Below are 27,805 nucleotides of genomic sequence, written 5' to 3' on the forward strand. Positions count from 1 at the left end.
CATGGAAGAAAACACATAAATAGTTGCCATCACTACCTTAGTTGACCAGCAAGCTGATCATGTCTAGTTGTCTTCACGGCATAATAAGCAGGCTACTGCCATAGACAATCCAGCCTTCCCCTTCCCGTAACTCATGGAAGCTTTAAAATATTCCCAGAGCACCACTACTATTCATGTATTTCCTTGTCTTGTAGGATCATGCTTGGATTAGGTGCACCTCAAAGGAAAGCCATCCCTTCTTTCACATGGACGCCACTAACCACTCCATGGATTATTTGACTTCTTGGCCTCACTTGGAATCTGTCTCCTGCTTCCATCCATGTCTAAATATGTGAAAGAGTCATAAATAATTTGACAAGCGTGGTTATTTCGTAAGAATTACATTAGCCAATTTCCCTCAACTTCCATATGGTTGAAACATGTTCGACTTATTCAACAAGCTAGGTTTTGGCTTGCGAGGCTTTCCTTTACCTGCAGGCGCGCGCTTGAACGTTCTAAGATCGGTAACAGAAGTTTTAGTTTGTCTGCAGAATTATCTCAAATTCCCTCTGATTTATAACACATGATGCATGTAACAAGCAGTTGATTTCCCAGTTGGTTCAAGCAATTAGCATGTTTTGATATGATTAAAGTACACCAAGTCAAATGAGAGGTAAGCTGCACCTAAACTTCTAGCAGATCATGGTGAGCACAACAATCCACCTCTTGCAGGGTGAGAAACAATATCATAAGATACTGAACAACCTGTCATTACATTGCCATAACAGTTGAACCAAATCCAACTTGGAAACCATTAATTGATATATAGTATTATCTTCATGCTAACAAGTATCCTCTTTTGTCCCTTGTGTCTCTATAAAAGGAATCCCTATTGAAGCCAAACACTAAGACTTTTTTCTGTGATAAACATTCTACATTGTATCTGTATCTTCTGCAATTTCCTGTTTCATAGCCACATTATTATTGCGATGGTGAGAACATTCACCAGCTTGGCCCTTATGGCCATGATGCTAAGATTGTCCATGGCTGCTAATTATACTGTCGGTGGTCCAAATGGTGGATGGGATGCAACCACAAACCTGCAAGCTTGGGCAGCATCAAATAAATTCTTAGTTGGAGATAACCTCAGTGAGTTTCTAATTTATCCTGCTGGTATTTTTGCGTTAAAAAGACATGAGTTTTGAACAGCCCAATCTCTGCATTGTTTGAAAATGTATCGGGACTAACTCGTTATCTATTTCAGTCTTCCAGTATGGACTCGTGCATGATGTGAATGAAGTTTCAAAGGCAGACTATGACTCCTGCCAGATAACTAGCCCACTAAAGTCATACAGTGGTGGCACAACAGTCATCCCTCTTTCTTCTCCTGGCAAGAGATACTTCACCTGTGCAACACCAGGACATTGTGCCGGAGGTATGAAGCTTGAAATAGACACTCTTGCAACTTCTACCCCACCACTGGCCTCTCCCTTAACCCCGCCACCAGCTTCACCAAGCCTTCCATCACCTCCAACTACTTCGACTCTACCACCTGCTTCCACCGACATTCCTCCCGCTTCCTCTCCACCTCCAGAAATTTTTAATCTCTCACCATCACAATCACCAGAAATGACTCCAACAATGTCTCCTTCAGCCCCGCGTACCTCGCCATTGACCAGTCCTACACCATCTCCTGCAACTGCCCCTTCTATAGATGGTTTTATGAAAACACCTCTCGCGTCATCAGCTAGCAAAGAAAGTTTGCAAAGCAGTCTCACAATGGGAATCAGCCTAGTTATCATGATGATACTTCTAGCTATCTAAGCATTGAAAGAAGATTCTCCAGACACTCCCTTTTCTGAGTTAATACTTTAAGCTTGAGCATGAGCATATTTAACTTGTATTTCTTTCAATGTATCTGATGTTTTCTGAATTCGAATGAAACATTCTTGAAAAACAGTTAATTATTGTTGTTTTGCATTAATATCTACAAATGGGACTGAGATCATCATCAATCTGCAAATGAATCAATGCAACAAGCAAATAATATCCTAGTGTCCAGAAATCTGATTTCTGTGCAACTATCAGAAAAGGTAACTGACCTGATTAACTGCTCTTCTGCTACCATCTGAAATTCTACCTAACCCAGACCCATAGTTAGCTCGATTACATTTCTATAAAGCACTCAAACTTTCCCCGTGATCTTCTATATAAAACAATTGATCTTCTAAATGCAGAAAGTGTACCTTGATACCATTTCTGTCAAGTATGCAAGCATCCGCGCTTAGTTCATGCTGAGGGAAGGTTTAACCAAAGAAACAAAGAGTTGAGGCAGACCTGAACATTAAATTCTAAGACAATTCAAGATAACTTTGATTACAGGTGACCTTTAGGAACCTTTACTCATACAGAGAAGATGAAGGAAAGAATTTGGCTTTGGTTACCTTGATTCAACAGGATCAAAATATTGGTTCTTGCTTGTCACATTGTAGTCTATCTGCACTAACCTATCAGTTCCCCCCCCCCCCCCCCCAATTAGTACATTGCAAGACTAACTAAGCTCGATTATTCATAACTTAAATACAAGTATATGCATGCTTGGAAATGATACAAAAAATGAATCAACCATCCTCATAAAGTATACATACCATCATGAATGTTTTCCAAATTAAGCAACTGGGAGGCGAGACATCTGAGATTCTGCTGTGTCAGCTGAAACAAGTGTCATGAGCCACATTGCAACACCAAGGTAGCTGATGGAAGGCATGATCTTGTTACCAGAAGCTTGTGCTTAGGAAGCAAATGCAACTGGAATTGCAAGGTACGAGGCAGAAATCTTGGTGATGAAGAGATAGCTCTGACTTGAGTCTTGACACTCTAACCTCTCTTTGTCTGCCTTTAGCCCCTGCTTCTCATTCAAAACCTTGAATTTATCCCCAAATCCAATGTGAAAAGTGAAATCTAAGGGACAGAATACTTAATGAGAGAAGATCAAGATCAACAAGCAAGCCTCTCTTTCAGCTACCTTTTCAGCAATTTCTCCTGACAGGCTTTGGAGCCAAATGAATTGAATGATTCAGTTCTCAACATAAACAAATATTTGATTAGTATATCCCTTGACACAAGACTGATAATTGCATTTATTGCAATAAACAAGGGCAATTCAAGATCACTAATTCCTTAGCAAGGCTTAAACCATAACTCCATAAGAGCCAAATTACTCTCTTGTTCTGTCAGGGACCATGAGATTTCTGGTACAATTCATTTCAGGCACACAGGTTAGTTTAAAATTTTAGAATGAAATCCAATAACAAACTATGCTAAAGATTCCAGCACTTTGTTTGCATTATAATCATTGCCTCAAGCAATTGGTCTAGTTCTAAAGCCAGTGTAAGGACAGACTGTTATGAACAGGAAAAAAAACGGGGCCACATGAAATGGCCATCATTTCTGGAAATTACTCTCCTTTTCACAAGTCCTCCAAAAAATCAAGCACACCACCCAAGGAAATGGCCCTCATGTACGTCTATGTGCTGTGATTGTCTCCGTTGGGAGACATGCGAAGCCGTCTGCTCCTCGATAAAGCTTGCACCATAATGGCATTGCTAATTGAATTTGTTTTTTAACCATGTATTATTTCACATTTATCTAATTTCTTCAAATCTTGAACAAAGTTGTCAATCTTATGTGAAAAGGGGGTTGTCCAATTGATTTTGGAGCCATTTGGAATTACAGGCGTTTACCTAAAGTTTTTTTAAAAACAAATACTTAAAATTAATTTTTTTATATTATTAAATTATTTTGATATGCCGACGTCAAAAATTATTTTTAAAAAATAAAAAAATTATTATTTTTAATGTATTTTCAAACAAAAATCATTTTAAAAAATAATTATTACTATATTTTTAAATATTTTTTTACTAGGTTAATCCATAGACCTCTAAATAAATATTCTTATTAAAATATTTATTTTATTTTTTAAAAAAAAACTTTTTTAAAGTTGATTTTATCTGGTTTGAGCTAGGTCAACCAAGTAAATAAAACTTTTGTTGATGAACCGTGTTTTACCATAATAATACATTTTTTATTTTAACTTAAAATGGTTTTTCAGTCAACTTATTAAGTTAAGCCAACAACTAATTCATGATAGCTTAGGCTTCATTTGATACTGTGATGTAGTATGGTTGAATATGATTTTAGTATGATTATAATTTCAAAAGCTGTTTGGTTTTCATTGCTTAAACTTGTTTTTCACCTTAGATTATAATAAAAATTTGGTTTAAAAAAAGTTATATAAATTTAAAGTTTTTTTTTTTTCAAACTATCTTAATATTAAATATATTGATACATTTAGTATTTTGATGCAATGTATTTTTTAAAAAAAATATTTACTTAAAAATATATTAATAAAAAAAATTATATTTTTTTATTTTTAATAGCAACCCATCAAAACCAATAAAAAAATATTAATCCTCTTTGAAATCGCTTTTGAAGACATCACCACAACACTGTTACAACTACGAGGATACTGAAACCTCCATGACCTAAGAGCTTGTGAGCTACAAGCCTACAAGTGACGCCAACACATCACCATGTCAATGAAACACATGTCTTGTCTCACATGGGAGGCGAAACCTGTGCCAGGAAGAACCCATGAAAGAACATTAAAAAAAGGAGACGAAGAATATCTGCAGAGTGCAGAGCGTAACCATCAATGACTTTTTAATGGCAACCTTTTCCATTGCAGATTCCTTGACATCACCGGACATCCAATAGTAACCTGAGCAAGTGATCGTCAAGAAACCATAGGAGACACCACCTGCCATGGCAGTGCCTTTTTCTCTCCTCTTTGACTAGTGAAGACAGCTTGCCTCGGATTCTAAACCTTTCACGACTTTTAAGGCTCCATTTTGACTCGATTTACCACAACGCGATAATAATTATCAAATAAATTTACAATATTTAACTAAATTGTTAGTATACTGCTAGATATTAAAAGAAAAACAACATTCTCAAGGGGAAAAAAGCCAGAACATGATTATTGTTTTTTTTCTAAGAATTCAGGGACAGCTCTGTGAATTCACTAATGCTCAAGAAATTATAATAATCACAATCCTTCGTTACAATCCACAACCCGAACAACCATCCCTGTACAATCCCAAAAAAAAAATTATCCTAAAAAAAATGACACTAAAAATTAAATACAAAATACAAGGAAAAGAAAAGGCCATGATAGTAAAGAACAGCTAAGCATGCAGAGGACCTGGAGTGATCAACACAGTACTGCTCGGCGGATTATTAGTCGGTGGTGGAGCCCCGTTTGTAACTGGAGCAGCAGGAGGAGGAAGAGGTGGCGGTGGGATCGGAAGAGGAGGTGGTGGCGGTGGGAGCAGAAGAGGAGTTGTGCCAGTGTCCGGTGGGCTTGGTGGTGGGGTGGACCCAGAATCTGGTGGGCTGGGCGGGGAGAAGCCCATTGGACTAGGTGGGGTCAGCCCAGTAGGCACAGTAAGAGGAGGAGTAGGGAAGGGTAACTGAGGAGATTGACAGGAATCATCAGTGCAGTTTTGTGATTTATGAAGGTGGTGGCGTAGGAGGCCAAATACCAAGACAAGACCAAGAATTACAAGTACAGTCACAATGAAAATGAAGATCTTTGTTGCTTTCCCTACATAACACATTTTGTTGTTGGATTTTGTAGTACAAAAGAAGAAGAAGAAGAAGAATGGAAGTTGGAGGCAAAAACTGAGTAGTTACAGAAGGAGAGGGGAGTGGGGATGGGGCTTGATTCTTTTTCGTCTTTTTTTCATGGTGATGGTGGCTTGAGGGAAGAAGGAGAGGGATAGTGGGAGAGAGAGAAGCGAGTGTGGAGCATTTGAGATGGGGAAGGGGAAGGGTCCAAGTTCGAGGCACGTGAAGGGCAATTAAAGAAAATGTTTTATTTACAGCCGCAGTGGTGCCGATCCGCATAACTGTTGTTTTCACGGTATTTTTAAAAAATAAATATTTTAAAATATTTTATTTTTTATTTTTTATAATTTATTTTTAATATCAAAATAATTTAAAAACACTAAAAACATTAATTTTAAATAAAAAAATTAATATTTTTTAAAATTAATAATTCCAACACCTCAAAAACAAACAAGATACAACTTTGCCGTTTTAGGGGTGTTACAATGGGTCCAGAAAAGAATTAATCCTTTAAAAAAAAGATAATAAATTTATTTAAACTGAAAATGAAAATGTGGATTTGAAACCAATGTATATATAAAGAATGAAAGTAGCTTATGTGTCATAGTAAAGGTGTTCGAAAAAAAGAAATTTATTTAGAAACTAAAAAATTTAAAATTCAGATCTAAATTAGAGGTGAGTAATAAAACAGAAAAACTGATTAAACCGAGAAAATAAAAAAAATCAAAAAAACTAAATTGTGAAAAAAATTGATTAAACTGATTAAAATTTTAAAAAAACCGATTGATTCGATTTCGGTTTTATAAACCTAAAACTAAAAAAACCGAACCCAAACCGAAAAAAAAACTAGCCAAAACCGAGCCAAATTGGAAAAACTGAGCCAAACCAATCTAAACCAGTTTTTGTTCTAAAAAACCGAACCGAACCGAAACCAGTCAGTTTGAACCAGTTTCAATTTAAAAAAATTAGTTTAGTTATTTTTTTATAAAAACTGAACCGAACAAAAAATAATCACTCTGATCTAAACTATGAAAAAAAATTATAAATTAATGGATAACTAACACTTTTTTATATATATAATCCTTCAATAACTCTATTAGAATATTCTTTTTTAAAAATGATAGATTTGAACATTTATTTATTAATAATATGTGAAAAATATGTGAAAAACCTTTATTATAGTATAAAAACTCAAAAGATTTTCAAAATCTTAGAATTAGAAAATCTCAAGAAGAAATTTAGTTGACATATTTTTTTAATAAAAAATATATTTTTTATATTTTGGAAAGAATTAGCAACTTTGCAAAGTTCATTAGAAATTTTGCCGTTGTTCATCCAAGATTCACTTTATAATTATTAGGCTACGCAAATTTTCAAAGCGTCCTTTTTCAACTTAAAATCATTATGATGTTGTTCGGTATTATATATACAGTTTCTTGTTTTTGGTTTCAATGTTTTCTTAAAATTATTTTGTTTGATTTTAAAAACTTTGACAATTAATCGTCGGTTTTTACGTTTTTTAAATAAAATCTCTTGCGTTTGATCATGAATTTATTTTTGTCTATAATGGATAATGTTTGAGTTGTTTTAAGTTCAATTTTTAAGATTAAGTTGCGTGCTAGAAATTTTATTTTTTGGTTCATTGTGGAAAAGATTTTATATTAATATTTTATCCATTTAAATTTATATACTTTTCAAAATACTTTTTATTTGAAAATATATTAAAATAATATTTCAAAGATTTATTTCTTTTCTTTTATATTTGTTTGGGAAAGTAGTTGCGGTTGCTTTTCAAAGTATTTTTCGTACTGAAATACATTAAAATGATGTTTTTTTATTTTTTTTAAAAAAAATTTGAAATCAACGCATCAAAACGATCCAAAATACACAAAAAAAATATTTTTTAACAAAAAAAAATTGAATTTTTAAGGAACGCAGTTTGTACCGCATTTCCAAACGGCGTTGAACATGTGGTGTGAAATTGGGATTTTAAATTAATTAGTTTTGAAATATAAAAAGATTTAACAATTTGAATTATTTTGCTTAAATGATCAAATTAGATCAAGGGACGTTGTAAAGAGATAATAAACTTTTATAATTCTTGTTCATGTATTTTTTTCTGTAATCCAGGATGTTCAAGTTAGTTTACATGCATTATAACTAATCTTCGAGTCTAATGAATATGTAAGGCATCACAGAGACGACAAACATATACAATAAAACTTGAACTTTAATGCAGAAAAAAGAAACAAATTACTTCCATAGCTGGCCACGACCTCAAGTGCTTGTTCATGTATTTCATTTGTCTTGAAAAGGAGATGATGGATGGGAGATAATACCATTGATTGCAGCCTTGATTCAACGCATCTCTTCTCAGAAAAATAAAATCATAAAGGAAATAAATCAAGAGGACATAATGAATTTATTAAATAGTAACATAAAAAAAGAGAGAGAGAGAGTCGGATTTGTTATTTATTTTTTTTCTTAAAGAGAGACCACGCCAGTAGCCAGATAGATTGTTCCAATAGCACTTTCCATAAAGATTAAAATATTGACTGAATAATTTTTTTAATTAATTAATCCATAAATTGTCTCAGTAATTTAATAATCTAAATTTCTTTTAAGCTCATTTATTGATTCGAGTTTAATAAAGTAGTTGTGTTTGAATTGTTGTAAAAATTATTTCTTAAAGTTTTTTATTTAAAAATATATTAAATTAATATTTTTTTATTTTTAATATTAATACATTAAAAAGATTTAAAAATATAAAAAAATATTAATTTAAAACTAAATTTTTTTTAAAACAAATCAGAACATGACAAACACTACCTAACTAGGCTAGAAATAGCTTTTGTTTATAACATTAGTGACGAGGGAGACTAGTGGTAGGTGAGATATTAAAAAAGTTAAGGTGGTTAACACCTAATTCTGTTTTAAGAAAAAGTTAATAAGTAATTAAGGAGAAGTTAATCAAGAGGTTAATTATGCCGTTGAAGTGAAGGCAAGAGAGGATATATTGGGAATCGAGCCTGAAAAGGAAGTCTGCCATGTCAGCACTTCTTTTGCAGGGCCATCAACACCTTATTTTATTTCCCTCCATGTTCCTTTTATTTACATACTTGCCACTCTGTTTTTTCATCCTTGTTTTTATTCCAGATTTTTCAATAATAAAAATAAAATACAGCATAGTACTGTAGGTTTGCGGGCTCAACTCTTTTCATTATTATTTTTTAAAATTTTATTGAAACCGTGTTTAATAATTATAATTGGTGAATTAAATTATTATTTTTAATTTAATCTAGATTAGGAGCTATATCTTGGATTTACTTGCATGTTTAGATTAGATTTAATAACTATAATATTATGATTTACAACTCATATAATTAACGTTCAAAATCTAACTTATTATAGAAAAAAAGAAAATAGCATAGATTATTCTAGAAAAGAGAAAAAAATCACACGTGTTCTTGACTTCTTTTTTTTTTTTTGAAGGAACAATAAGTTTTTCTTCGAAACGGAAGAATTAACTATTTAGAAATATGTGATTTCTAATATATATATATATATATATATATATATATATATATATCTTCGAATTTGAGATTCTTTAACAGACCAAATACTATTCAGGATCTTATATTTTTTAAAATTTGTTTGAAAATATAGTTATGGTTATTTTTTAAAGTGTTTTTTATTTAAAAATATATTAAAATAATATTTTTTTTATTTTTTAAAAATTATTTTTGATATAAACACATTAAAATAATTTTAAAAAACCAAAAAAATATTAATTTAAAGTAAAAAAAAATTTAAATTTTTTTTAAAACACTTTTAAAACTAAAAAACACATCTTATATTGAATTCTTATATTATTTGCACCAAACATTATGCGAGAAAATTTGCAATGAATTTTTTTTCCTAAGATGATTGTAAGTCGAATCTACAGTTCTTATTTATATGGAAAATCCCCCCCTTATTTATCTCCTTAATATATAGAAAACATATCAAGATACAAAAAGTTCATCCGATTTTTTAAAGTAAGAAAATTACTTCTAGATAAAATTAAACTAGCATATTGCACAACATTTCCACTAGGGGATGACAATACATCCTATCTCATTTATTTTTTATCGAGTAAAACCTTAAAATATCAAACATGTATTTATTATTCAAAATAAATTAAAATAAAATAATATATATATACGCATGCACAAAACACTAAAAAATATAGAAAAAATATTTTTCCTTATGCCACTGTTATATAGAGACAAATCAGAATTGCTGTGATAATTTTTTTTTTCAATCACACCTTTATAGAGCGAAGTTAATGGCCAATTAAAACACATTTATTGATGAAGGGCAAGATTTAAACAAAGAGGATCAAAATGAAAAGAACTACAAAAAGGCGTAGTTGTTTTAAACTTGGAGCAAAACATTTACTTTGGTCCTAAAACATTTCAAATTATAAAATCTCAAACCCTTGAAATTTATGCAATTCAATTTTAGTTTAAAACTTTATTTTTTTTATTTTTTTGGTTCTTGGTATGAGAGATAAGAGAGAAAGTGGTTGAATCCTGGTTGTAGAGAAAATGTTTAAGTTGACATTAATTCCAACCATGAAAAATAATGATTTTGGTGACAATGAGTTTTTTTTAACAATGAAAGCTTAACCTGGGCATTATTTTTCCCTTGACCTTGCTTGAAATGATAGATTTTAGCTAGGGGTTGACTATGAGCTTTCTAGCCAATTTTTAAATTGCTTGAGACAATTGATATGGTGTCCAAGATGTTTAGAGTGTGTGTATTTTATTTATATCAAAATTTAGTTGCTAATGGTGTTTTTTCCTGTTTTTAGTAACTAAAAGTCATTAGATTTCGAGTAGGGCAAATAAAGCGTTGCCTGCTATTTTTTTTTTAAAAAAAATTAAGGGATGACAACAAGTCATTTGCCTCATAAAAAAATAAAAATAATAATTAAAGAGGGCCAAACACGTGAGTTACTCTAGGTCAGCACACTTAGGCCTTTTCCCCTTCTTTTTAATTTTATATTGTTTTTTATTTGGTTTTTTTTTAATTTGATCCATCATGTTTGGATATTTATTGATTTTTCTTGTTTTATGTTTTTTTGGATGAAAGTTTAATATTTTATTGATTATTGATTGGGCAACGTAATTTATTTTGGTTTGATATTTTATTTATTTATCGTGATCTCAAACAAGTGCTCTAATATTTGATTGGTTTTTAATTTTAGAGGTGTTTATTTTAGATAAAAAAATTATATATAAAAAACTTGTTGAATCTAATTGAATCCATGATTTGGATCATAAATTTGACTAATTAACATTGCAGGTTAGAAATCAAACTTAATATTGTTTTAGGTTGCATAGATAGTTCTTGATTTAAATAAATACATATATAAACTTTTCAATTTGCAATTGAATTTTTATGTCAAAAAACATATAAGAAATATTGTTGTATTGAAAAATATAAAAATAAATACACATTAAACTATGAAATTATAAATATTATACATATATCAATATTAAGATATGTTTATATTATACTATATTAAAAAATATATAAATATTTTACACATCTGTATAGTACAAATATATGCATCTCAACTTAAATTGATTTCTTATCCCATATATATATATATATATATATATATATATGCCATTCATGGATGAAAAGAATTTAAATGCTTGAAGAAACGAGAGGTTACTGTAGCTAGAGAGGAGTGAGTGTAAAAAGCGAAGAAGAAAAAGGAAAGCTTGGAGATGCGGGGTATCGATCCCCGTACCTCTCGCATGCTAAGCGAGCGCTCTACCATCTGAGCTACATCCCCATTGCTGAAAGGACATTCTTTCATCTTAATTAAACAGAACATATTACAATTTAAATGGCAATCAGCATTCAGTATCTACTAGTATGACGACCTCCAAATCTTGCTTAATGCAAATTTGGTAAATGAAAATTAATTTATTCAAATTTTGCCATTACAATCCTAGTTGAGAAAGATTGATGCAATATTCAAATTTTGTCTATAGAACTAGGCTGTGATGAGTGTGTGAGAAAGAAATTTATTTGTGCATCATGGGGATTTATTCTTTCTAAAAAATTTATTGCTTCGATGAAAGATCCAATGGAAGAATTTAATAAAAAAAGTAAACAAAAAGATAGAAAAAAATTATTCAGATTAAAAATAAATAATATTGAAGCGTAATTTCTCTATCTCTACCTATCATTGTTTTAAAATTAGATTGGATAGCAGATTAATTCGAAACTTAACTGATATGAGGTTTAAACTAGTTTGAGCTGAAAAGAAAATATAAAAGAAAAAGACTTGGTTGATATGTAAAAATTTAATAATCAATCTATTAGTTTTTTTTAAAATAATTTTTTTATTAAAATAATATTTATTTTTTATTTATTTTCTCTTAAATTTATTGTGAATCAACTTGAATCGGTCCTCAAACCCGCAATTCAAGCCTTGCCGAAGTTAGTTCTTGAGACTATGCCATCTATATCCCTTGATAGTGGGGTATAAATCATTTTCTTCGAATGGATTAAAGCGACTATGCATTAGATCGGGTTAAATGGCTAGCCGTATCAAATGTAAGTGGCAGGAAGGACACCTTGATTGCTTAATTGTTTCCTACTTTTTTCAGGGAGGAAGCTGCAATATAAATCAAAATACAAGAGCAAGATTGAATGTTTCACTTAAAAAGGCCACTCTTTTCTCCTAATGGTTGAAGCGGGAGGGTGGTTTCCATTCCGTTCTTTGGGACATCGGAGCCTGAGCTTTTTAGGACTCGAAGCTTAAAAAATGGCGACGCTAGTTGTTTCTGATGATATATTAAGCGTTTTTGAATCTGGGTCTCCCTTGGTTTCCACAATGGGTTAAGCTTCTCCACTTTTTACAGGTAAAGAAAAGTTGCTCTCTTGGCTTTCTTTCTATTTTTTTGTCAAAGATATCTTGTTGCCTGAAATTAATTACTTTTACATAATCTTCTGTTATGGTTAATGGTTCTCAAATGTGTTTTTGATAAATTGTCACATTAAAAATCACTTTCTTTTCTTGCTTTGCTTTGCTTTGATCACTAAGTTAATAACTAACAGGCAATGTGATGTTTTTTTAACCGGTTCTTGACATTAATGGTTAGTAGCTAAAATGTATTTTTGATAGAAGGTAGAAAGGTGGGGGTTTTTTGGGTCAGTGAAATTTTATATGATATGATCAGTGGACTTTGCTATTATGATGAATGTTAATTGTTTGTGGAGCAAATTGCCAATCAATTCGACTTGTGCACTAATGAAACTATAGAAGTTTCCTCAAGTTCTTTGGCAATAAGCTACTTTTTATAAGGGGATCAAAATTCAGGGTTCAGGTTATAGAATGTCTGACTTTAAACATCATTTGTAAGTGTTCATAGTGTTTTTCTAGAGGTGTTTTATTAAGTGGTATTTGATTTGGATTGCGAGGGCTGGCTTACAATTTTCTTAGCCTGTGTTTGAGTCCTCGTTTTATGTTTCCACTTTCCGGTATTATTCTTCTTTTTGCTTCAAAAGCTTATAATATGAAGAAATTAATCGACGTAAAAGTTCTCTCGTCTATGCATGTAGTGAAACTTTAAAGCTCTTTCATTTTATAATTCAAAGAAATATTGATTGAAGAATACAGAGGAGATACAGGAGCTGAATTTGCATATCCTCCTAGCATATACCTCAGGTTTCATTAGTTCGATATAGTACTCAAAGTTGACGGTCTAGAAAAAGGAAAAAAGAAAGAAAAAGAGATTCGTTAGACCTTAACAGTTTATGCATATATATACCCATTTTCCTTTTATGATGTGAGAATATCTTGAGGAATTTTAAGAATCAAGTGGTCTAATTAGTTTATTGAACTCGTTTACCAGGTCTTGATAACTGTGGGATTTCAAGTGCATACAATCTATATGTTGTAAATGAAATATGCTCAAGTATTTTCACCAAGATATTCTTGAGAGTAATGCATCTTTCAGGAATTTTATAATTTGCTTCTATGCATTGCAAGTTATTCCAAATTTAGATACTTGGTTGGACATTGGCTAGCACTTCTGAGCATTTCTGTATATGATTTCTCCACTGAGTTTTTATTTTTTCTAAAATTTTAGTAATTATATCGGCCGGTTCTTTTATGAAATGCACATTGTTTCGAGCGCTCTAGTTAGTCTTTTATTTTTTACTTTAAATTGTGTTATACACAAAAAAATATCCTTTCAAGTGGCCCTACTTCTACCTAGTCTCTGCACCCAATCTATCGAAGCTTGTTCTGTTGTGTAGATTCTAAATTTAGAACAGCTGCATTAATTTTGGGGTTGGTGTAATTAATTCGTGCATATCTGCATTTTCTTACACCCGAAGAAAAATGCTTGCGATAAAGACGGTAATTTGAACATTTGTCACATTTCCATTACTCATATCCTCCTTTTGTAATCCCAGAGAGATTTAGTTCATTCCACCTTCTCCTTTTATATATCTCATAGTAGTTTGGGATAAATTATCCCTCTTCAGTTTCTTCTCTAATTATCCCATCCATGGGTCGGAACAAGCTTTCGATGAAGAAAATTGATAATCCCTCCCGTCGTAAAGTAACATACTCAAAACGTAGAGATGGGATTATCAAGAAAGCCACTGAATTGTCTGTGCTATGTGATACAGATGTTGGTCTTTTGATGTTTTCTCCTAATGGTAGATTGACTACCTTTGCTAGCAATGGAAGGTTGATATAGAACTATTTAGTTCAGAACAATATAGATTCATGTTTTCTGTTTATTCTACTGTGATTTTCCTATGTATATAATTTTGACAGTCTTTAAATGATTCTGTAGGATTGAAGACGTCTTTCTTCGCTATTTTGACCAGTCCAATGTACTAGAAGCAGGGTGTGTCTATTATTCTCTTCATCTTGATTCTTTGATTTATAACCTATTTGTTTTTTACGTTTCAAAAGCTCTTTAAAAAAAATTGAATTTTTATTTTATTCTTTTCCTCGCTTTAAATTAATATTTTTTTGTTGTTTTCATATCGTTTTGATATATTGATACCAAAAATGAATTTTTAAAAATGAAAAAAATATTATTTTGATGTATTTTCAAATGGAAAGCATTTTGAAAAGAAACTATTATCATAATACCAAACAGGCTTTTAGAGTCACACATGCCTTGTTGTTTTTGGATAATGTGGATATCTTTGTTAGATTTTTACTGGAAAATTTTCAATGTCTTTTTATTAATCATTTGTTTTATTCACATTATTTATTTTGATGTGCAGACCAGTTGAACAGGAGGGGGTAAGATCTCTCTCTCTTTCTCACTTCTCAGTATACTTTCTTATATGCGTGCCTCTGTCCGTGTATATGTATAAATTGTGCTTGTGTTTAGGATCCCTTTTTTTTTTTTTTTTTGAAGATGTGTTTGAGATCTTGATTTGCCATTATTTGTTCTTTCAGTATTTGTACCAAAATCTCAAGCGCTTGAAATATGAAAGAGAAATGCTGGAAAAGATTGCAAAGTTTGATTCTCTCTCTTTCTCTCTCCCAACACACATACACTCTCATAGACCATATACACAGAAACCTAAGAGTTAATTTTGTGAGAACTTTCTCTGATTAGAATTCTTTCTTTTGTCATATGGATGTTCCACTACCTTGTGCATGGAAAACAAACTCAGGATAGAGGTAACTTTTTGAAACACATTTTTCTAGAGTGCTTTCTTACAAACTCTACTTGAAACATGATGAAATTATTTTATTTTTTGAACTGTTTATTTATGGCTTAATAGGCGCTTCAGGAGCAACTCCATGAAATCAGCCAGAAACTACAAGAGAGACAAGAAAAGATGAGGCCAGTATCTTTTTTTTTTAATTGTTTTTGCATAGTTAACCAAGACTGTAATTTAAATCTTCTATTCATCCCATTTTTTTTATTTTTATATATGAACATGTAAATGATAACTCAATAATATAAATCTTTTTTTCATTGATAATAAACATTGCTGTATTCTTCTTTATTATAAAAAAAACAGGTCTTACAATCCAGATGTGGTGAATATCAACTCAGTTCACGATGCCAATGCGCACCGACAATTTCTTAATGATGCAATTCAAAATATAGAAAAGCTACAAGTGGGTACACGTTTCCCCTGTCAATTATGTAATCCCATTTCAACTTTATTAAAACTAACAATTTCCTTACCCTTCTTAGATGGAGATTTTTCATGAACCTATAGACCTTCAGAAGCCTGGGTGTTTTCAGGTAATTTGAGAGGGAGAACGGCAGGGGCAGTAGAAATGGGGAACACAAACTGGAAAATGCTCTCAAAAGCTTCTGCATTGTTCATCTTGCATTACTTTTTGATGTTTATCTAATCTATGCTGTTTCATTCTGTATTTTTGTTCATAGGTGCCTCCTGCTGCTACCAGGGATGCTAATTTGACCGCTGAAGAGCTTGTGGATGCCAATGGAAACTGGTAATTTGTGTGGTCGTAATTTCTTAACTTAATCAAAATCTGGTAGCTTTGGGCCTCTGACAAGCACATTTGAGCATTGGGTCATGCATGTTAACTCCTCTTTTGTAAACCATATCAAGAACGAGTTAAAAGAAAATAGTACGCACAGATTATCATTTGTAAATTAATTTCTTGCAATTTTGTTTCATGTAGGAATCCACCGCAGGATGACCATCAACCCAAAGAGGCACACTTGCCTGTTGGTCCACACCTAAGCCTCGAGTACCTCAGAACTCAAAAGCACTGGAACCTTCAAGGTCGTGGGCAGGGCAATGCCTGAGATTAAACACCAAGTGAGGAGAGTTATAATGTCAGGGTCCTTCGTCCAAGTTTTTATTATGGCTTATATTAATAAGATCACCAGCTTCTGTAGTTTACCATGATATGGGTTTTAGCAGAAGCTGTTGCATGCGTGTTTTTTTCCTTATGAACTTCGGATTCTACTCTTGTTTGAAGTTTGGAACTTGAATAATGTTGGATGTTGGATGTTGCAATTTACATGGATTTATTGTTTCTTTATGCATGAGTCTCAGCTTTGTGATAAGTTTGTCATTTTCATAGAAGATGTCAGCCCTCAGCAGGTTACATGGAACATGTTGTCAAGATTTATGGCAATCTTACTCAAAGATTCTTCCCAAAAATCTCAACCATAAGATTAAAGAGATTCATTAGTGGGAAGAATTACTGGTAAATTTAGCATTACTTTGTTAACTCCTTAACATTGGCATCTATCTCTATGTCACAATCAGGATAGATTCTTTTATTTAAGACCTACTAAGAAAGATAGGTGACAAGGTTTGGCAAGTTCTTCCAGGTTAACACAATTGTTAATTTTATTGTTATCAGTTATAGACTTTGGTTAAGGGAATTATATAGAGAACATTGCAGAGGTTTTGCCCTTCCTAAAACCCTATATCTTTCAAACAACCCTAGCTCCTGAGATTGACCTCTATCATCATGCTTTAAGTCACATTTTGCTGCAAGATTTTATAATTTGTTGGAGTAGCAGAGAATAGGTCTGCACATCAGGATACTTCCATAGCAAGCGCATGTCATCTGTGTTCTTTTCCTTCTCCTTTTTCTAGTTAATTTCAATTTACCCCTTAAGGTTTAGGGTAAATTTGGTCTCACCTCCTGATGATTCAATTGTATCAAACTTAAAGAAAGTATTTACATAATTGAAACATGAGGGGGGAAATTGGATTTGCTTCAAACTTTAAGGGGGCAATTGACCATTTTGTTTTCTCTTTTCCTTTTTTCCGGGAGAATCTGTGTTGTAGTTGAATCTATCTATTGCTATTGTTTCTATTCTTTATTTATCACAATTCCTCTGTTTTTGCTATTAATTCCCATGATTTACTAAACTTTCCAAAACCCAAATCATATTATGCCTAATACTTAATTATTTTCCATTGATAGCACAATCTAAATCTAAAAAATATCTTGAATATTTTTTCAGGCCGCCCCCAGTCAGATCAATTATTTTTAACGTTAAAAAATGTTCTAAGCATTCTTAATTTTGTTTTTTTAGTAAATGGGAGTTTGACTTGATTTAATTAAATCTACTTGATAAATTCAAAAACCATTGAACAACTAGGAAAAAAAAGAATTTGATTAAAAAAATAATTTAAGATGATATTTTTAAAAAAATAATTAAGACAACAGTATATTGAATCGACTAGGTCAACATGAGTTAGCCTATCAAATTCATGAATTAGGTCATGAGACTATAATAACCTTATATAAAACAAATCAAAATAAACTATGAAATTTGTCGCACCCGACATTGTGACGGCCCTAAAAAATAATTCTCGAATTATGGAAAAAGAATAGATTTCCTCGCGTGATCTCATAGACGCAATTCATCACTTGTACCAAAATCCATTTCCCTATTGGAGTTTTGAAAAATTGATCTGATATTTTGATTTCAAAAAATAATTTGATGTTCTTTCAAAAATGATATTTTTGACATTCTAATTCATTCTTCATTTATTTCATTTTACTTGCTTTTCATCATTATTATTTTTTCATCATCATTTTTTCATATCCTTTTCAGTAAATAAAATAATAATAATAATTAAAATAAAAGGGTCAAAAATTGGATTATGACAAAGTTTGATTATCAATCAACTCAATATTAAAAGAATAAATTGAGAAAAAATTAATTAAAAAAAAGAAGCTCGAGTCAACCTGAGTTAACCTTTCAAATCTATGACCTGAGTTATAAGACCAAGATAATTCTTTAAAAAACAAATCGAAATAAATTATGAAGATCAATTCTCAATCAACTCAATATTAAAAAATAAAATTGAAAAAAAATCAATTAAAAAAAACAGAAAAAAATAAACTGAGTCAATCTAAATTAATTTACCAAACCCATAATTTGAATTATAAAATCAAGATAATCTCGTAACAAAATAAATCAAAAACACAATCTCTTTTAATTTTTTTTTAAGAATAACAATATAACTTACCGAGTTCATGCAGCTAATGAAAATCTTTTGTTCTTAATGAAGAAATAAACAACTTTTCGACTATTTGTGTTTGTTTGCTGCTTTTTAAACGAGGAAATAAGCAATTGTTTTTTTTGGGTAAAGGGTGCTCTTGAGACAACTTATTTTTCTGTGTGTTAATCATAAGGACTGAAAAGAGATACTGTTTTGAAAATAATTTTTTATATTTTTAAAATTAAAAATACAAGTAACTTTCCCTCAATTCCAACTATCTTTATTTTGTCATAAAACTATAATTATATGATATTTTTTATTTATTAAACTGGTTGTTTGGGTTAGATTGCGCGTACCTCGATTAATTCCATAAATTCTCAAATTAAAAATAATATAAATTTTTAATAATTTTAAAATTTATTTGACTCGAAATTGTGACACGAATTCTATACTATTTTGTATCTTGACACGAATTCTATACTATTTTGTATCTTAAAAGATTTGATTACTCGTTGTGCCTGCTAATTACACAAATGAGGCAAATCCTCTGCTTCAAAGAGGGGATCCCAAAATGCAAATCCTTTCCTCCTTGAATCGTGGAATTACCAAATCAAATGAGCTTAGAATATGAGATTCAGAATCAAATTAAAAACTAAAACTAAAATCTCTGCTATAAAAGGGATGAAATTATAGAATTTTGCCAATAAAGAATAATCCCAAATCTTATTCTTAAAAAACATAGTGGTCTCCTTAAAACTAAATAATAAATTATGGATAATCGTCAATCTACTAAAAAAAAAAACCCCAAAAAAAGGTGTCCCACATTGTTCTCCTCACGTCCCTTTAAGCGTCAACTCTTCCTTCCCTTCCCCGAAAAACATGTAACATTCGAATGAACTAAATCCTTAAGAAAATAATCAACAAAAACCTATTCTATAATCTTTCATGTTTTTTTTTTCCTTTCTTTTTACAATTTCTTAGGATCCAAAACCATTAATTCCATCTTCCACATCCATTTTTGTTACCTTCATGTTATTGTGGCTCTTCAGTTGCTTTTAACACAACATTTGCCTACCTTCGACATCAAGTTTTGACACAAACGTTGCTGCTGCTGCTGCTCTAATCTGATTTGAGAAATTAAGATTGATAAACACCATATAGTTACAGGGATATTTTCGAAGTTGATGCAGGAAAGATTTTTTGGGAGATAAAAAGGATACAGCAATCTGCTTTCCGCAGGGTGGCATATATGCTATATATAGAAGAACAACATCTCATGTTTTCTGCCTTTGGGTTGCATTAGTATCCGATGTAATGAAAAGGGTAATATGTGAATGGAGTGTTGATTTGAGAGGAAATGGAATTGAGAAGACTGAGAGCAGGTTATGCAATTGTTTATGTCATTCTTCTTTGTACATTGGCAATGGGGAGTATAGAGGGCAAAAGGAGAGCAGATATGCTTTTTGGCAATTGTGATCCTGAGCTAAAGGAAAAAATGGTATGTTGGCCTTTTTTTTGTTTCTTTTTTGTGTCTGAAAAATGCTTGTTTTTCTTCCTTTTCTGAGCCGTTCAATGATTAATGATGGTAGACGGAAAATTATATGGCTTCAAAATTCAGACTCTTCTGTAGCATGTTGATTTTAGGTGGTATGGCTTTCAAATTTATGTTTTGGTTCCATGGTTCAGAAGCAGATTGTTGCAAATGTGCTTGTGGTAGCAGGAGAAAAAGTTTGATTAGGAAGAGGTGAAACTGTGGATTGAACATAGAATATTTGGTTTTATTGTTTTGACATAGGATTGAGTTCTTCTCTCTGGTTTTTGATGAAATATTATATTTTCAGGAAGAACAAGCATGGATTCATTGCTGGAAGGAATTGGTAGATAGGAATGGCTCTTTCGAAGATTTCGATTTAGATATGCTGCAGGAAGCTAATTTTGAGTTGAAATCAAGATTGCTCACAAAAGAAAACATTGATAAATCCTCAAGTGTTCTATCACCGAAAATGAAACAAGAACTTCTGGATTATTGTTTAAGAGAGAAAAATCTTCACTTTTCTTACCATGGATATAGTTCCAGACATTCTTTCATCAAGTGTGTTAAGTTTCTTTTAGATTTGTGTAATAGTCACAGAGGATATCTAGCTAGCAATACTCATCAACAGACAAAACCAAGCCTTACTCCATCAGCGCCTGCAGCAGCATCCCCAGGTTATGGTTCAGCACCATTCAATCTAGCAGCTGTCAGCTCTTCATCTCCAAGGAGACTGACCCTTTCGTTCTTTGAAAAGAAATTGTATCGCCTACAAGATATAAATGACTCACCTCCTCCTCCATCACCAGGAAAACATTCTCCACCCAGTTCACAATTTCATAAACAAGTTCCTCCACCACCAGTGCATAAGGGCGTTGATCAGAATCTTATTGTTGCTGTTGCTGCAACTGCAGCAGGAACATTTTGTTTTGTTGCGACGCTCTTCATTTGCTGGTGCTGTTGTAGGGGGAGGAGCAACAAAATTGGTCCTGGAGGTGGAAAAAGAGATGAGAGGCCTCTTCTGCACTTCAATCTGTCTAATAGTAATGCACTTTCAGGACCCCGTCTAGTCATTGATTCATTGTAATAGTTATTTTCTGAAGAATGTACTAATTATGAGTTAACTTTATCTTCTCTTTTCAGCTACTTCTCAAAGTTCTTTTAGCTTAGGAAATTCCAGTTCCAAAGAGCACAGTTCTAATAGTGGAAACACTACGTTCCAAAGCGATTTGTCAACGAAATATGGAAATCATGATTCCTCTCTGGCAGACGCACCATCAGTAGAAGCTCATGCAGGAGAAGCACTTCCTCCTCTAAAACCTCCTCCTGGAAGAACTCCTGCTCCTCCACCTCCTAGACCGCCGCCACCACCACCACCTCCGGTTGCTGCTCCTCGTCCCCCGGTGCCTCCAAAACTTGGTCGCGCTCCACCAGTTCCTCCTTCTAAAGGCAAGTTGAAGCCTTCCCCCCTTGGACCACATCGTGAGAATCCCAGCGAGGGAGATGATCTTGATAGTGAAGAAGCTCCAAAAGCCAAGTTAAAGCCATTCTTTTGGGATAAGGTTGTGGCCAACCCTGATCACTCAATGGTTTGGGATGAGATCAGTTCCGGTTCATTCCAGTAAGCTACAAATCTCACTTGAACTCAATTTTAGCTCTGCAAACTATTTTCTTTCGTTGAATCATCCATTAAAAATTCCGACCTTACAGGTTCAGTGAGGAGATGATAGAGTCATTATTTGGTTATAATTCTGTGGATAACAATAAAAATGATCGCAAGAGAGATCCATCTGAACCTTCAATCCAGTATATTCAGATCATCAATCCAAGGAAAGCACAAAATCTATCCATTCTGCTACGAGCACTGAATGTGACTACCGAAGAAGTCCTTAATGCTTTGCAAGAAGGTGATCTCCATTTCCTTATGGTCTCTAACAATGAGTTTCATCAGAAAATTTCTTCTTTATGCTTACTATTTTTCTCACTTGTAAAGGAGTTATATATATAACTTTGAAAACCACCCAGCATTGGTATTTCATTAAGCAAAATATGATTAGATTTATTTGGCTAATTCAAATAAAAAATGTAAAGATAATAATTAAGATAACAGGAAAATAATGAGGGTTTAAATGATCAGCTGTTAATACACTTGTGTTTCATTACAAGGAACCTTAAGCTTAATTGTTTACCAATTGATCAGGTAATGAGCTACCAGTGGAGCTCCTTCAGACATTGCTGAAGATGGCACCGACATCAGAAGAGGAGTTGAAGCTTAGGTTATATGCTGGTGACATCTCTCAGCTAGGTCCTGCAGAGCGTTTCCTCAAAGTCTTGGTAGAAATACCGTTTGCTTTCAGACGAATAGAGGCGTTAATATTCATGAGTGCTCTACGGGAAGAAGTTTCAGGCCTTAAAGAGTCCTTTGCAACTCTTGAGGTGAGACATCAGATGTACAGATTTTCATAATGCACATAACATGTTTCATAGAGTTCTGATAGATTATCCATCTGTTTGTAAAGACATGCATGGTCGGTTGAGACAAGGTTCACTTGTTCTTCTGTTGTCCTAATTAATCCGAGAGTATATTAGTTTTTTTTCTGGGATCCTGTGTAAGTCTAATTAAGATTATTCCTATACAAATTACAGGTGGCTTGCAACAAACTCAGAAACAGCAGGCTATTTCTGAAACTCCTAGAGGCAGTTCTTAAAACTGGTAACCGAATGAATGATGGTACATACCGCGGTGGAGCACAGGCATTCAAACTTGACACGCTCTTGAAACTTTCTGATGTCAAGGGAATAGATGGAAAAACTACACTCTTGCACTTTGTGGTTCAGGAGATCATTCGTTCTGAAGGCATTCGTGCTGTCCGCACAGCAAGACCCAGCCTGAGCTTCTCCAGTGTGAAGTCAGATGAATATATTGACAATGCTAACCCAGCATCAGCAGAGCACTACCGAAACCTTGGTCTTCTAGTGGTATCAGGTTTAAGCACTGAACTTGAAGATGTAAGAAAGGCAGCGATCATAGACGCTAATGTTCTAACATCTACAGTGTCGAAACTTAACCAATCATTAACAAAAACTAAGGCTTTCCTAGACTCTGACTTGAAGAGTTTGGGAGAAGACGGCGAGTTCTATCATGCATTGGCTAGCTTTTTGGAGCGTGCAGAGTCTGAAATGTCAAGCATGTCAGAACAAGAAAAGAGGATAACGGCTCTGGTGAAGAGCACAGCAGACTATTTTCATGGGAATGCAGGAATGGATGAAGGTTTGCGTTTGTTTACAATTGTACGAGATTTCTTGATAATGATAGATAAGACATGTAAAGAGGTAAGAGATGACAGATCAAAGAGGCCAATTACGACAACCAGAAAAGAGGTTCGGGAAGTGACAGCAACAAACAGTCAGAAACATGAAAATGCAATTCAGAAACTGTTTCCAGCAATTGTCGGAAGGCGAACTGATGATTCCAGTTCAGATGATGAGAGCCCATCTCCTTAGCCTTATAAGCTTCTATTGTCTCTAGAACTTATTCAGGTGGCTTGGAATCTTCGAAGGCACGACAGACTGGATTATGCATAGTTCGCAGAAATCTTCCCTACCTCTGTCTAGTCTGCAGCAGCACACGACCTTGATTTTCCTCTTCAAATGTTTTCTGAAAGACTGTTATAACCTGAAGAAAGTTTTTGATCATAGAGATAGAAAGAGGATTGATTCCGAATTTGTCTCGGAAGGCACAACATTTCTTTTGTACAGCTGATGCAGTATTACTTGTTTCTGTGAATTCAATGCATTCAATCCATAGTTTTTCATGATTGTGTCTCCCACCATGCTGAACTTCTTGATTAATCGGGAATTTTTCTCTTATAGCACACAGAGTTATGCCACTGAACAGACGTGGAGACAATCTTCCAATGGGGTAAGATTCTTCACCACATTATCCACTTCTTCCATTGAAATTCAAAGAAACTGAAAAAGTTGCAGAATCTTCGAAGCCTATCTTCTTATGCAATCGACAGATATGAAGTTCACCTTTTCACGCAGAACTTGGAGAACTTGGAGAAGGTTATTTGGCATACCGTTAGAAACAGAACAGACAAAGGCAATAGCATACCAAAAGTCGATTACAGGTTATTTGGCAATAAATAGCGTTAAAATGCTTTTAATCAGTCAAGGAAATCGAACTAGGCGTGGAGTAGAATTGCTTTAAACCAGGCAAGAAATAAATGTAGTTGACTTCGGCTTTCGGATGTCCACAATAATTCGGCCGGTCCGTCTTTTGGAAGCCCATCCTTCACTTTCACAGCATAATTACAGGCTAGTGTTTGAAATTTAAGTAGAAAATAAAAGTATTTTTTTATTTGATTTTTAAAATTTATTTTTGATAATAACTTATTAAAATAATTAAAAATTATAAAAATTAATTTAATTTTTTTTAAAAAAAATATATTGATCCCCTAACAAGTTGATCCAAAAAATTTAAGAACATAAAAATAAACACATTTTTATATTCTGATATTGATCTAATAAGTTGATCTAAAATTTTTTGAGCTTGAATTTAACCCGAGCTTGATTTTAAGTTAAATCATATAATATATTAACATGTTTTAAAGTTTAATAAATTGAATTATTTGCTAAAACTAAATCTAAAACCAACAACATTAAAATAAAAACCCATTTTATTTTAATAAAGAAGGTTTTTTTTGGTAAGTTATTCACTAAGTCTAAGAACCATGTTTCACTATCATTTTCAATGAAAAATTTGAGATTAAATCTTTATTTTATATTTTTTTTTCAAATGAAAAGTGATCATTTAATTTAATTATCATTCAATCATTTAAATATCAAAAACATTTTTAAGTTGAACAACACATATTATTCTCGAACATTTAATTCTATAATCATTAAAATAAAATACAATTTAATTTTTTTTGTAACAAAAAGAACAAAAATAAGAGAAATAATTTTAAGAAATGATAACCTAAATCCCCCCAAAACCCTAAAAACCAACCCTACTCATAGTCTATATATATTAGACACAACCTCTCTCCCACGGCAGTCACTGTCAATATTACTTAAAATAAAAACCCTCATGGCTCGAAGACGCCCCTTTGAAGTCGCCCCGCCTGCCGTTTCGTCTTCCGAGGAAGAAGAAACCGATGGCGAAGAAGAAACTCCAAAAGGCACCGTCCAAGCCCAGCAAAACGGCACTGGTGAGAAACAAAACGATAACGAAAATGGCAGTGAAGACGAAGAAGACGACGACGACGACGACGACGACGAAGAGGAGAAAGAGAAACCCAATCTACCGCCCTCCAAACCTTCGAAACCCGACTCGGAGTCCGACTCAGAAACTGACTCGGAAGACACCGAGTCAACTCAGCCACCGTCACCTTCTCTTTCTGGCTTTACAATCAAGCCCATTTCTCCAAAGCGCAAACCCGGCCCAAAACTCGAGCAGCCCAAGAAGGAGAATGATGGAGAGGACAAGAAAGCTAAGAGGGGAGCTGGAGCGGGGGGTGGGGGGCCTCAACGTTTATGGAGTGATGAAGATGAGGTTGTCATGTTAAATGGCATGATTGAGTACCAGATTGAGAAAGGAAAAAACCCTTTTGCGGATAATGGTGATTTCCATGGATTTGTGAAGAAATCGCTCCATGTTGATGCTACTAATAATCAGTTTTTGGATAAAATCAGGAGGTTGAAGAAGAAGTATTTTACTGATGTGGAGAAGAATGAGAAAGAGATAGATGAGATTTTTAGTAAACCACATGATTTGGAGTGTGTGGAGCTTGCAAAGAAAATATGGGGTGCTGGTGGTATTGAGATGGGAAAAAAGGGTAACTTTAATAAAAAGAGTGGAAAAAATGTTAGCAGTGGTGGTGGAGAAGGAGAAGGAGAAGGAGAAGGAGAAGGAGAAGGAGGAGGTGTTGGAGGAGGAGGGATTACTTTGGCCTTGGCGAAAAAGGGGAACGAGGAAGCGAATGGGGAGAAAGGGAAGCTGAGTGTGAAGAAGGGGAAGAGGGGTTCGAACGAGGAAGTGAAAGTAGAAGGAAAGGAAGGGGTTTTGAAGAAGAAAAGGCAGGGTTTGGGTGGGGAGGCTGATGAGGGAGAGGCGGGGAATGTGAAGAAGGGGAAGAGGGGTTTGAGTGAGGAAGTTAATGGAGAAGGGAAGGGAAAGGGTGTAAAAAGGGAGAAGCGGGCCGCTGATGAGGAGATGAGTGGAGAAGGAGAAGAGGTGAATGTGATTGTGAAGAAGCAAAGGAGGTTGGTGAATGATGAAATTAATGGAGGAGGGATGGAGTTGAGTGTGAAGAAGCGAAATGCAGTGGCAAAGGAGGAGCTGGATAGAGAAGAGGCGGGGAGTGAGGATTTTTGGGATAAGTATCCGTATTTACGCTTAGGATTGGACGGTGAAATTTTGCCTGAGTATTTGAAGGAGAGAACAATGTTGGTGCTGGGGATGGTTGGAGAGGAAAAGTTGGTGGAGTTGGAAAGAGAATGGAGGAGTTTGATGAAAGCAAAGTTGGAGTTTATGGTGAGGCAGAAGGACTTGATTGCAAAACAAATCAAGTTGAGTTTGGATGCTATGAACTCTCAGGACTCTTAGGGTGATTTTTGTAAAGAAAGGAGAACAAATTTTGGGTGGTACCAAGTTTTGGTTGGGGATTTTGAAAAGTTTTTTGTTTTTTGTTTCTTTGGGCTATATGTGACGGGTTAGCTGGAGATACAGATTGGTCCTTAGCAGGCATCATGTTTTTCTGGTTCAGTTGCACGGAACTATGGTTTTTAAAATCGAATCAGGTTTTGCTCTATTTTCTGGTGGATATCAATATATCTATTGTCTTTCAGCTTGTGTTGATTTAAATCTAATCAGTTTTTGCTCTATATTTGGTGATATCAATATACCTATTGTCTTTCAGCTTGTGTTGAATTCCTTGCAATCTATTATTTTTCTGAGAACGTGTTCAGTCATCATTCTCATAAAAAAAAAATCAAGGAAAGGAACTGGTATGCCTTTGGCAAAAGATGAAACTTTTAGGCAAGAACCATGATATTCTAGACCCCAGATAACAGTTCAACTGGATTGTAATCCCACTTGCATTTTAACCCTGATTTATGGCTGCTCTGTATATGTATCTTTGAAACTGTGTTTGGGAAGAAAGAAACAGGTGAGACTGCAATTCTTTGTGACTTTGTGAGAGTAATAGTTTTTGCTTTCTCCCGGTGCCTTTGAGTTTCAGAGAATCCAGCGGGGAGGGTGCTGCTGAATAAGTGGATATTTTTTATAGTTTCTTTTTTTAGAAATATTTTAAAATAATATATTTTTTATTTTTTAAAATTTATTTTTAACATAAACTGGTCGAGGTGCAATGATTTGACTTAAAAAAATATTAAATTAATTTTTTTAATTTCTGTATTTTTATGATTTTGATGTAATAATATTAAAAATTAAAAAAATTATTTTTAAATAAAAAACATGCTGTATGTCGCACTCGACATCGCGACGGCCCACAAAATAATTCTGAATTGTGGAAAAAAAATAGATTTCTGGCATCTTGTTCTTTTAGGGAAAAAGGTGTCTTGTTCAAGGAGTCGCCACCT

The 27,805-nt window shown here is 33.4% G+C and overlaps 6 protein-coding genes, 1 long non-coding RNA gene and 1 other non-coding gene across 8 annotated transcripts; 5 read left to right on the top strand and 3 right to left on the bottom strand.

Annotated features, from left to right (window-relative positions):
* Positions 1-594: 594 nt before the first annotated feature.
* On the bottom strand, positions 595-3,351 carry LOC133672895 (uncharacterized). The gene is made up of 3 exons (XR_009834918.1): positions 2,628-3,351; positions 2,082-2,486; positions 595-1,726 (listed from the first exon to the last, which is right to left on the bottom strand). It is a non-coding gene; the product is annotated as an uncharacterized LOC133672895 (long non-coding RNA).
* Positions 868-1,943, top strand: LOC133672894 (uclacyanin 1-like). Its single transcript, XM_062093451.1, has 2 exons — positions 868-1,128; positions 1,244-1,943. The coding sequence occupies exons 1-2, from the start codon at positions 969-971 to the stop codon at positions 1,801-1,803; spliced, it is 720 nt and encodes a 239-aa protein (XP_061949435.1). The 5' UTR covers positions 868-968; the 3' UTR covers positions 1,804-1,943.
* Positions 3,352-5,225: 1,874 nt separating the features above from the next.
* Positions 5,226-5,657, bottom strand: LOC133673273 (chitin-binding lectin 1-like). Its single transcript, XM_062094018.1, has one exon. It carries the CDS (start codon positions 5,655-5,657, stop codon positions 5,226-5,228), a length of 432 nt encoding a protein of 143 aa, XP_061950002.1.
* A 5,785-nt stretch (positions 5,658-11,442) lies between these two features.
* Positions 11,443-11,515, bottom strand: TRNAA-AGC (transfer RNA alanine (anticodon AGC)). The gene has a single exon. It is a non-coding gene; the product is annotated as a tRNA-Ala (tRNA).
* Positions 11,516-12,120: 605 nt separating this feature from the next.
* Positions 12,121-16,738, top strand: LOC133672945 (uncharacterized). The gene is made up of 9 exons (XM_062093518.1): positions 12,121-12,593; positions 14,541-14,594; positions 14,983-15,001; positions 15,161-15,388; positions 15,493-15,554; positions 15,736-15,835; positions 15,915-15,965; positions 16,113-16,180; positions 16,373-16,738. The coding sequence occupies exons 4-9, from the start codon at positions 15,365-15,367 to the stop codon at positions 16,497-16,499; spliced, it is 432 nt and encodes a 143-aa protein (XP_061949502.1). The 5' UTR covers positions 12,121-12,593; positions 14,541-14,594; positions 14,983-15,001; positions 15,161-15,364; the 3' UTR covers positions 16,500-16,738.
* On the top strand, positions 14,247-15,298 carry LOC133673274 (agamous-like MADS-box protein AGL66). The gene is made up of 4 exons (XM_062094019.1): positions 14,247-14,431; positions 14,541-14,594; positions 14,983-15,001; positions 15,161-15,298. The coding sequence occupies exons 1-4, from the start codon at positions 14,247-14,249 to the stop codon at positions 15,296-15,298; spliced, it is 396 nt and encodes a 131-aa protein (XP_061950003.1).
* Positions 16,739-19,447: 2,709 nt separating the features above from the next.
* On the top strand, positions 19,448-24,049 carry LOC133672307 (formin-like protein 3). Its single transcript, XM_062092691.1, has 6 exons — positions 19,448-20,164; positions 20,508-21,240; positions 21,341-21,818; positions 21,908-22,104; positions 22,398-22,633; positions 22,844-24,049. The coding sequence occupies exons 1-6, from the start codon at positions 20,024-20,026 to the stop codon at positions 23,699-23,701; spliced, it is 2,643 nt and encodes an 880-aa protein (XP_061948675.1). The 5' UTR covers positions 19,448-20,023; the 3' UTR covers positions 23,702-24,049.
* Positions 24,050-25,236: 1,187 nt separating this feature from the next.
* LOC133672692 (uncharacterized) lies at positions 25,237-27,085 on the top strand. The gene has a single exon (XM_062093181.1). The coding sequence runs from the start codon at positions 25,293-25,295 to the stop codon at positions 26,808-26,810; it is 1,518 nt and encodes a 505-aa protein (XP_061949165.1). The 5' UTR covers positions 25,237-25,292; the 3' UTR covers positions 26,811-27,085.
* Positions 27,086-27,805: the final 720 nt, after the last annotated feature.

This window comes from Populus nigra, chromosome 14, assembly GCF_951802175.1.
Source record: "Populus nigra chromosome 14, ddPopNigr1.1, whole genome shotgun sequence".
NCBI lineage: Eukaryota > Viridiplantae > Streptophyta > Magnoliopsida > Malpighiales > Salicaceae > Populus > Populus nigra.